Below are 10441 nucleotides of genomic sequence, written 5' to 3'. Positions count from 1 at the left end.
TCTAAACACATGCACAGTGACCTGCGCAATTTAGAGCAAGGTTAAAAACTAGGAGATCATATTCAGCTGCCGGTAATTACTAACATGACAGAGGCAGTTTGTTAATTCCATTTAGGAAAGCATATAAATGTAGGTCAATATTAACATTAATTAGTAATATTACCGGGGAAAGATCTTGACCCCACACATAGTTTGAATACCTAGTTGGTTTCATTTATTTAGAGCACAGAAATGTTCCTTTGTGGTTTTGCACTGTGGTCTTTTTCCTGGCAGTCAGCTTTGCAGCTGAGTCCAGACTCCATGCTCTCTCGTCTCAGGTCCCCGGCGTCACTCAAAGGAAGGAGACCTCATTTATGCGATCATGTCCACTTGTCCCATCAACCTTCATAGCTGAGCCCCTTGAGCCCACTGCAGCGGAGCCAGAGACCACACCCCTGCCACAATAAACATATCAATAATATTTTTAGGAATTAAGATTACTTACTAATATTAATAATATTAGCAGATTATATATTATGATGTATATTAATATTAGGGATTGAGAAAAAAGAGATGCCATTTACAAGCCTCCAAACTTTCCCAGTGAAGTCTGTGCTGAGCCACAAATTTAGACAACATTGACAAGGTCATAGGAGGTAACTTGAGTTCACATCAGGTGAGAAGTCAAACTATACACTCTATAAGACGAGCAACATGACTGGGCCATTGATGGTATGTTTGCACATGCTGTTAGTAAAAGTTAACTTCCCCCATTAAATGTAAATAAACACAAACAAACAATAATTACACAGGGCTCGAACCCTTCATATGGCTCTTGCTGCTTAGTCACGTCCTTCGAATAACTAACTACCTTGGATAAACCCCAAAGGAACACATGGGTGATTCAGCTTTGTGCTGAATCTGATGGAATAACTCTTATTACGAGGAAAACATTAGACCTTGATGGTCTGATACACTGATAGGCAGCTGTATACAAAAGTGCACTAAGTGGTTGCTAGAAGGGGACAAAATCTCTTGACACAGGACCATTTAGGACCCAAGTGTGATCTTGCAAGGATAAAACATGATACAGTCTTTACAAGCATCCACAACAGGTTTATTGCACTGTAAAGTGTCTGTAGCAGACAGTGGGTTAGACTCATTCTACATCTTGCAGGAGCTAAAGAAAAGAAACCATAATGACTGACCTTGTTGCAGTATTTGGAGTTTTTCTGCCTTTAGAAAAATCCCACATTTTGCACATCCTTTGTACCGCTGTGACACTACATGTATATGACCCAACCAAGGTGCTGCGTTGTTTTTTTTTACAAACCAGCACATGACACATGGAATAATATCTGCTCATTTGGCTTTAGTCATGCTTTTCTGTTCTGCTTTCACAGTTTTTGCGCTTACTTTCGGGAAAAGACTGAAGAGAATCTGCACACATCCACTAATTTATCATTATAATTACTCAGGCTTCACTAATGACTAGTTATAATATTGCTTTGCAGTATTATGTTCCAAACAGAAGGCTATTAAAATACCAGCCAAAGGGTGTTTTCACAACCTGACAACTCTGAGTAACATTTCAGACGCCACCGTGGATTCGTGATTTAGACAGCCTACTTTTTGCAGCGTGATGCCTCCCCTCCCTCTCCTTCCCTTTGCTGGCCCCGGCCCCAGAACAGGCGTAAGCCATCACAGTCTCAGGCTGTGTACTAGGAAACATGAGCAGGGTGAGATATTCAGAGTCCCGGGCAGCGCGGCGCAGGAGGCTCGATAAAGCGGAGGAGGAGACGGTCGTCCGTGCGGTTTGAGCTCAGGATCTCAGGAGGGGAACGTGTGAGCAGGGAATGGGTGACTGGAAACAGGATTATTGCTCTACACAGCAGAGAGACGCAGGAAGGACCCGGGACAGGTAACTGCGCTCACAGTGATTTACTGCAGCAGGAATGGAGCCGCGTTACTGAGACTCGGGACAGGGATGATGTAGAGGAAGATAAACATGTATACAACTTGTTTACTTAACTTTTAATGATCTGAGCCGAGTTTGCATGGCTCTTTATTATCAATTATAACCCCATATAGAAAACTAAATGTCAAAATGGTGACACAGGTTGGAACTTAAAAATACTACTTGGGTGTTTTGTTTCGGTGCTTTTGCTGCGCGGAATTAGCGCCAGGTTAATGATGAAAGCTCAAAGGTGCTTCTCTTGTCAGGACAGAGTTCAGTATTCAACTAGAAATTAAAAATACAATAGAATTGAAGTTTACTGCATTAATGCACACGAGTCACATAACATTTATTTATCCACTGTACTCATAATTGATCTGCTGTCTGCACGCATTCTTCACAGTTTTACTTATGTTCATTTCCTGACGCATACCTTTGCACATCAATGAATATGATGTTTACTAATGTGGGGTTTTCTCTTGTCTTGTATATATCCCTCTTGGCTGTATATATTTCTGTTGTTTGCTACTTATTCCTGCTGTCTACAAAATAATGTTTTATTCTGGAACAGTTAGTGTGGAGGACTCACAAATTCGTTGTATATGTACAATGACAATAAAGGGGTATTCTATTCTATTCTATTCTATTCTATTCTATATTTGTTCATAATGAGTCTGCACAAGTGCTTCTGTTGTTTTGTTTGTAAAGCTGCACTTTAATGATGCATCGGTCTGCTTTAGGTAAACTCTATCAGCACGCTTTTTTAATATTTGGAATTTAAATTCATCAGAGAAATCGGTGTACTAACATTATTTACTTGACATCCTCTGATGTATGTCTCAGCACTCCTTCTGTAAAATATGCACACTTGTTCCACACTTGTTCCACAGGAGAGACACGGGGACACTGTGACAAATCTGAGGATTTCCTTCCCTCCTCCTGATATTTTAAGTGTCAGATATAAGGATAAGGATAAGCTTTATTTGTCGGTTGCAGTTGCCTGCAGCTAAAATGACAGACCTAGCTGACCATACATATGATACAGGGAGACAGGTCAGGCTAAAAAGCAAAAAAAGGGATAGACAGTGAGATGTGTAACACATAGGGGCAATTCAGGAGAAAAAAAAAAGTAATATCCTTTAAGATGTTCATAGTGATCTGGATTACAAGGAAAATATTTGTAGAACATGACTTTGAGGTTAGATTAAAGTATGTTACATTACAGTGAGAGCAGCTTTTTTGTGAGATAAAAGTAGAAATGCAGCACCGCACCACACTGACATGTACAGGTTCATAAGACCTGGAGCTACAGGTGAGACTTTACAGCTCAGGAAAAGCAGACTCAGAGAAAGACTTTCATTTAAGGGCCCACATGATAATGAATTCATAGCAATTTCATATATTGTCATTTTTCATCTTGTGTAATTTCACTTTAGCGATCTTTTATGAGTTGCTGTTGTAGCTCTACTCACCAGTCGTACGCAGTGAGGAGATAAAATTATTAACAAAATAAACGACCTCTGTTAGAGTAGTGTTCAGGTAGCTGCTCTGCTCTGTGTTGGTATGGGGCATTGAAGATGATAACAGTGGGTGGATTATATTCTTAAACTTAGTTACAGCACTTTTAGAAAGACATCTACTGTGAAGAAATCTACTCCTCACAACTGTGTAATCAATTATTGTAAATTTAAATGTTATCAGGAAATGATCAGACGAGAGAGGGTTTTCAGAAAACACTGTTAAATTTTCAAACACTTTCTATGTTCTAATAAAGACCAAATTGAGTATACTTTGCCTCATTTAAGTAATCATAAATTAGCCATTTTCCTAACAAAGATCATCCTGCGTGCAGTTTATCAAGGCATTGATTTTCATTGGAATACCTTTTTACAGTAATTTTAGGTCATTGCCGTTTAACATAATCATAATCAACCTAATTCAACATAATTATAAGCACAGAGGTAGAAATGCCGTTAAGGCATAAGGCATATTTCCAGATGATGACAATAACATTCAGTCTTTTCAAATCTCCGATGTCACCATGACACGATAATTTAGTAGCTAACTTACATTAGCGTATTAAAACACTGGAATATCAGAATTGCTGCAGATTTTTACTTGTCTCCTGCCTTTTATTCTGCCTTTTCCAAATATACAAAACCTCAGTAAGATATACTACACTTGTACTTGGCTTTAAAAGCCTACTTATGGTTTCATAATGACCCCCTGGAACTAAAACCTAGTTCTTATTGGCCATAGTTTTCAGTATAGATTACCACTTTGAGATGGACATGTCCATTTGACTACAGAAACGGATGGAGTGCCCAATCTGTGTCAGTGATACGTTACTGCCCCACACTGAGAAGGGTCTTGTTCACAAATGAGGAAAGAGGGGAACGTAAGATTGAGCCAAGTGGTTCGGTCATCTGACAAGGATGCCTCCTAGGCATTTTCCAGGACACGCTAGAATTCTCTTGGATAAGCTGGAGGAGGTGGCTGGAGAGAGGGAGCTCTGGGTTTCTCTGCTTAGGCTGCTAGCCTCCATGACCCAGCTGCAGATAAGTGGAAGAAAATGGAGGGATGGTGTTAGGTTTAAGTCAACCTTGCTGATAAACAGAAACTGTTATTGAAAGCAACCACACAGACACCACAGGAGGGCAGTGCTTCCACTTGCCTATCCCAGCAACTCCGACTACCTCTGCGTCCGCCTCAGTCTTTTATTGACAACAGAGGTTACACATAATTCAGTTAACCATGTGACAGTTTTAAGTCAAGCATGTGTAAGCAAAGTGTGTGTGTGTCACTTCCTGACACACCTTACATGAAACATGACCTCTCAACGACATCGCTAGTCACTTCATTTAGAGCATGACCTTTTAACACCCCAACATGTACAAAGGCAGAAGTAGCAGTCCTGCTAAACTTGTAAAAACAGGAACTTGTGGTTGTGGAGACAGCTTCCTACACCTTATGTCTGCACTTCTAAAGCTGAAAATAAAGCTTCTAATCGCCTAGCACTTTCTGCAAAATGACAACCATATTAGGACAATTAAAAGTAATGGTCACATGACTTTGTACAAATGACAATCTTAAAATAATTAAGTCTAATAGATGGCATAAGTATTCATATCAAATAAGTTGGTGTTATAAAGAATGTTTTATTTATTTATTTATTTTTTTGCTCTTGCAGGACACCAGGACATCCACTGCCACTGTATATATTTAAAATATAGTGAAATATCACAAGCTCTAATAGTGGCAATATATTGTTTGTTGTGCAGCAGAACAGTGTCCAGTCTGTTGGCTGATATACTTTTTTGTTTTGAAAATAAAAGTTGGATTTAACTCCATTACAAGAAGTGTTGTTAATTCTTTTTGAATCATACTTGCAATGTTTATATTAAGTGTTGTACTATAAATATGAGAAAAAAACATAATGTGATTTAGTTGCATCTAATTTGTGTAAGCAAAAAATGTTTTCTTTCAATTTAGTAGCAATTGATGTTTAGTGGGTATACAATTGGTATTGCGAATAATCAGGTTATTCTTATTACTGTGTACATGCAATGTCTAAGTTGTCCTAACTTAGGCTATGTCCACACGTACACGGGTATTTTTGAAAACGGAGATTTTCCGTTTTCGTTTTTAAAAAAAATCCCGTCCACACGCAAAAACCAAAAACGAAGGAAAACGCTGCCAGGAACATGCCAAAGCAGCAGGTGGCGATATATTCCTAACCGTGTAGAAATGTTGGCCAATCAGAAGTCTAGAAGCCTGGGTGGGAAAGAGTAAACAAAGATGGGGCATAGAAGCAGAACTGAGTCCTGTGTGTGGAGGGACAGTAACTGTGTGTGTATATGTAAGCATTTAAACACTGCAGAGAGTAAAATTAACAGTAACAGTAATTTGTCTAAGTCCGCCATTGTAGAAATTCATTTCACCGAAACAATAACTTGGCGCACAGTGTGACGTGAAAAAAAGGCGCACACCTTTGACGCTGCGCTTTCTCCGTTTTCCTCGTCCACACATAAACGCAAAAACAGAGTTTTCGAAAATCTCCACCCTGGCAGGAGTTTTTAAAAATCTCCGTTTTTAGTGACCGAAAACGCCGTTTACGCGTGGACGAAATATGCAAACGCATAGAAAAATCTGCGTTTTCAAAAAATACCCGGGCACGTTACACGTACACGGGTATTTTTGAAAACGGAGACTTTCCGTTTGCATTTTAAAAAATAATCCCGTTCACACGTAAACGCAGAAATGAAGGAAAACGCTGCTAGGAGCATGCCAAAGCAACAGGTGGCGATATATTCCTAACCGTGTAGAAATGTTGGCCAATCAGAAGTCTAGAAGCCTGGGTGGGAAAGCGTAAACAAAGATGGGGCATAGAAGCAGAACCGACTCCTATGTGTGGAGGGACAGTAACTGTGTGTGTATATGTAAGCATTTAAACACTGCAGAGAGTAAAATTAACAGTAACAGTATTGTAGAAATTCATTTGACCGAAACAATAACGTGGCGCACAGTGTGACGTCAAAAAAGGCGCACACCTTCGACGCTGCGTTTTCTCCGTTTCCCTCGTCCACACGTAAATGCAAAAACGGAGTTTTCGAAAATATCCACCCTGGCAGGCGTTTTTAAAAATCTCTGTTTTTAGTGACCGAAAACGCCGTTTACGTGTGGACGAAAGGTGCAAACGCATAGAAAAATCTGCGTTTTCAAAAATACCCGGGTACGTGTGGACGTACGTTGGATTAGATTTTACAGTGAAATGTGTGCCCCTCTCTCCTTTTGTATACATTTCTGGTTTTTTTTTTTTTTAATTCCTGCTGTCTTACAATGAATATTTTATTCCTTCAGTTGGTGTGGAGCATCCACACTTTCGTTGTACGTGTACAATGACAGTAAAGGTGTCACGTTTGCTGTGTGGAAGGCACAGCCCAGGACATAGGGAGTAAACTCAAAACGGCAGCTTTATTGCTGGAAAACTCTTACACTAATACAGAAAACAAAACCAAAAACTCAAACATGAAACTCAAACCATAAAGGCAGAAAACAAAACTGGGAAGAGAATTCCAAAATACAGGGAGCATGGAGGAAACACACACAGCACAGAGAGGATGTATGATGGTTAAGCCAGTACCGTGACAAAAGGGCTATTCTGTTCTATTTACTGGGGACATTTCATTCTTGCATGTACCAACTTCCTGTTTGTCATTCATAGTAAAATAAAAATGCACAATTTAATATCAGCACTTGTGTCATCACAGGTTCACACAGAGCCCTCTGGCTCTGTATCCTGTCTTCACCAAATGACCAAGGAATAAGCTCAACACAAACAAAATTGCCATATCCAGTTTAACAATGTTATTCATTCATTTTTCACAGTTTATTGTTGTGCTACTAGAAGTGATGAGTATACTTTTAACAATCCTATAACAGTAATAATCACAGAGCTGGGAGATGAATTGAATTATGATTTAAATCACAATTCTGGCTTTTAACAACTAAGTAAAATCTCATCATTCAAAACTGAGTAGATCCAAAATGCTTCACTTAATCACTTTGTCAAATGATTTAAATTTCTTGGATTTAATATTTCAAAATTTGGTACAGATACATTCTTGTCTGGTAACAATAATAGACTCAGCTGGCTCTTTTCTTTTCCCTCCTTTAAAAAATGTTAAATTGTCTTCCTCCACACATGAATCAATGTGTGTTTTGAAATAAGTCAAAATACAAAATATCACATCAGATTTTTGAAAGGTTTAAAAATAGGTTACACATTTAAATGAAACACGAAGTTGGTATGAATGTATTTGTTCAACTAACAGACAATGAAAACAAACAGAAATCAGGGCATGAAATTTAAACATTTTTATTAATGTTAATTTGAAGTGCTGAATTAGTTATGTTGTCAGTTCAATTCAGTTCACTTCAGTCTGTAAGGGAAATGAAATGAAATGATGGTCTTTTCACACTGTAAGGTTTCCTTACAGTAATACACTGTAAGGTAACCTTACAATGCATTACTGTAAGGTTTGGTACCTTACCTTACCTTACCTTACCTTACCTTACCTTACCTGTCTGTTGGGGTTTTCTTTTTAACACTGTAAGGTTTCCTTACAGTAATACACTGTAAGGTAACCTTACAATGCATTACTGTAAGGTTTGGTACCTTACAGTGTTAAAAAGAAAACCCCAACAGACACACCCCTCTGAGCAAGCACTTGGCGACAGTGGGGAGGAAAAACTTTCTTTTAAGAGAAAGAAACCTCCGACAGAACCGGGCTCAGTGAGGGGACGGCCATCTGTCGCGACCGGTCAGCTGATTTTCATAAATGACTCGATGGATTAAAGAGCCATTGTGATTTTAAAAATGGCTCCAATTAGTTTTTAAGAAATGTTTTTCAGTTGATTCCCCTACAGAAACCTTATTTTGTCTTCTGCTCCAACAAAAACAAATTGCGTGCAGACGAGAAAAACCGGCGCATCCAACCCGGTTTTTTAGATAATTTTGCTACGTGGTTTTTGAACACTTCCACGATTGTTTCCTCAACTATTGGCTTTTGTAACTGCATAACCGTGAGAATGAACTCTGGCCACTCTTTGCAAAGAGATTTGTAAACCAACTTGCTGAGGTTTTTAAAGTTCTCCAATGGGACTTTAACATATTCTTCTTTGATTTCTGCCCAGACTACAGTGGTAAACCGGTTTTGGATGGCTTCAAGCCTGTCTAAGGGGATGCAAACGCCTTCCTTCCCAAGAACACGCCTAACCACGTCCTCAATACAGATTTCCACAGAAAGCCTGTATTCTTCTTCTTTTTCACGTGATTGAACTTGACACGTGTCTGTTAATGCCAATAGACGTTGTTTGAATACTAAAAAAACTGTGGTGTCAATCAGTGTTTCGTCTAAAGCTGTTACTTTTTCATTTAGATCACTGAAAATGTCCTTGGCAACCTTTTCCAGCACTTCTGGGCCTAAAGGCACTTTAATGTTCTGGATTTCAGCCCAGACCTTCTCCAACAAACGTTCATGCAGAGAGTCAGAAGAGGGGGACACTGATATTTTAGTCAACTGTGAAAGCACAGTTTGAATCAGTGTGCTCAGCCATATTTTATCCTCAGAGTTGTTTTCAGCCGGCACGCTGCTTTCATGTTTAACAGAGGATTTCTGTGGGTTTTTAGTTTTTTCCACAGCGGGAGTTTCTGCTTTTACAGAACTAGATGTATTTTCATATGACGGCACCAGGTGTTTTTTGAATGTAGAAACGATCGTTTCTTGGTGTTTTTGGTCTAAAACCATGGCGGCGAAAACAGCATGCTCTGGAATAGCCAGCTCCTTACAGATGTCAGAGAAAATGACCGTTTCCACATTTTCTGCGATTTCAACATCTTTAGACTCCACTTCAGGCCAGAGTTTGTCAAACATTTGTTTCTTGTAAGTTTCAGCAGGGAGGTGCGCTGCTTTTTCGGCTTGTAAAATTACACCGTCAATGACTGAGTGTACGGCGTAATCCTTAGGAACGGCACAAGATGGCACAATGATTGGATTTTCTATGGCGCGTTCAACTCCGTCTGCGGAGCTGACAGAACTTGACTGTCCAAGGCACTTCCACAGGTTTTTAAGTTTTTTCTTGAACCCACTGCCACATGCAGTCTTCCTTGGCTCGACTGTTTTTCTGCCAGCAGTGGAAGAGGAGACGTCAAGTGCAGGGGTGCCCTGGGAAGACCCCTGATTTGCAGCTGTCGACTGCGGGCACAGGTTCACCATGTTTCCTACAAATGTAATGAGCTGTTTTGTGGTGACCTTGTCTGGGCGACCTAACAGAAACTCGTCCCACTGCTCAGGTGTAATGTTGTCGAACAACTGGCCCACAAGTGATTTCACAGCACTTGCTGTGTCATCAGTTTTGCAATTGTCCAGATTACCACTGGCTTTTTTATTTTTCATTTTATTTTTATGTTTCATTTTTGTTGTGTGTCTTTGTTTCGTGAAATTTATTCTAGGTATTTTTCTTAAAGTTATAATTTGAATTTTAAAGGTGTGTTTGAAATCGGTTTGAAATTCTGTTAATAGAAGCAATTTTGAAGGCTTTAGGCGAGTAAATGCATTTGAACTAAACACAAGCAGCGTGTGTGTCAGGCTATTGATGGGTATTTAAGACATTGCCTTAAGGGCCTTGCCTGTGACATCACCCCTTTGATCTGCGTTTAACCCCGCCCACCCTCAAAGAAAAAAGGAGAAACTGTTGCCTAGCAACCGCTACACGCGTCTCTGGCTGAGTGCGCAGAACATTGACTGTAGAAAACATGGACGACGCGACACCGCCTCCTCCCATTGTGCAAAAATGAAGCCAATGTGGAGGCTGCCATCTTGCAAGTTTGGAGCCAGAGTCTGCGCAGTAGTGACTTGAGGTGGAGCGACCGTGTAACGCTCCCGCCCACACACCCGCTGGACATGACCGCAAACACGCCCCCCTACACTTTTTACGTAGCCC

At 39.9% G+C, this 10441-nt stretch overlaps 1 protein-coding gene and 1 long non-coding RNA gene across 2 annotated transcripts; both read right to left on the bottom strand.

Moving 5' to 3' along the window:
* Positions 1 to 188: 188 nt before the first annotated feature.
* Positions 189 to 1280, bottom strand: LOC112847767 (uncharacterized). Its single transcript, XR_003221530.1, has 2 exons — positions 1188 to 1280; positions 189 to 434 (listed from the first exon to the last, which is right to left on the bottom strand). It is a non-coding gene; the product is annotated as an uncharacterized LOC112847767 (long non-coding RNA).
* A 6518-nt stretch (positions 1281 to 7798) lies between these two features.
* On the bottom strand, positions 7799 to 10102 carry LOC112847958 (uncharacterized). The gene is made up of 2 exons (XM_025910614.1): positions 8120 to 10102; positions 7799 to 7989 (listed from the first exon to the last, which is right to left on the bottom strand). Exon 1 carries the CDS (start codon positions 9910 to 9912, stop codon positions 8371 to 8373), a length of 1542 nt encoding a protein of 513 aa, XP_025766399.1. The 5' UTR covers positions 9913 to 10102; the 3' UTR covers positions 7799 to 7989; positions 8120 to 8370.
* Positions 10103 to 10441: the final 339 nt, after the last annotated feature.

This window comes from Oreochromis niloticus, linkage group LG9 (assembly GCF_001858045.2).
Source record: "Oreochromis niloticus isolate F11D_XX linkage group LG9, O_niloticus_UMD_NMBU, whole genome shotgun sequence".
Taxonomy (NCBI): Eukaryota; Metazoa; Chordata; class Actinopteri; order Cichliformes; family Cichlidae; genus Oreochromis; species Oreochromis niloticus.
This window is presented reverse-complemented; position numbering and strand designations above follow the sequence as displayed.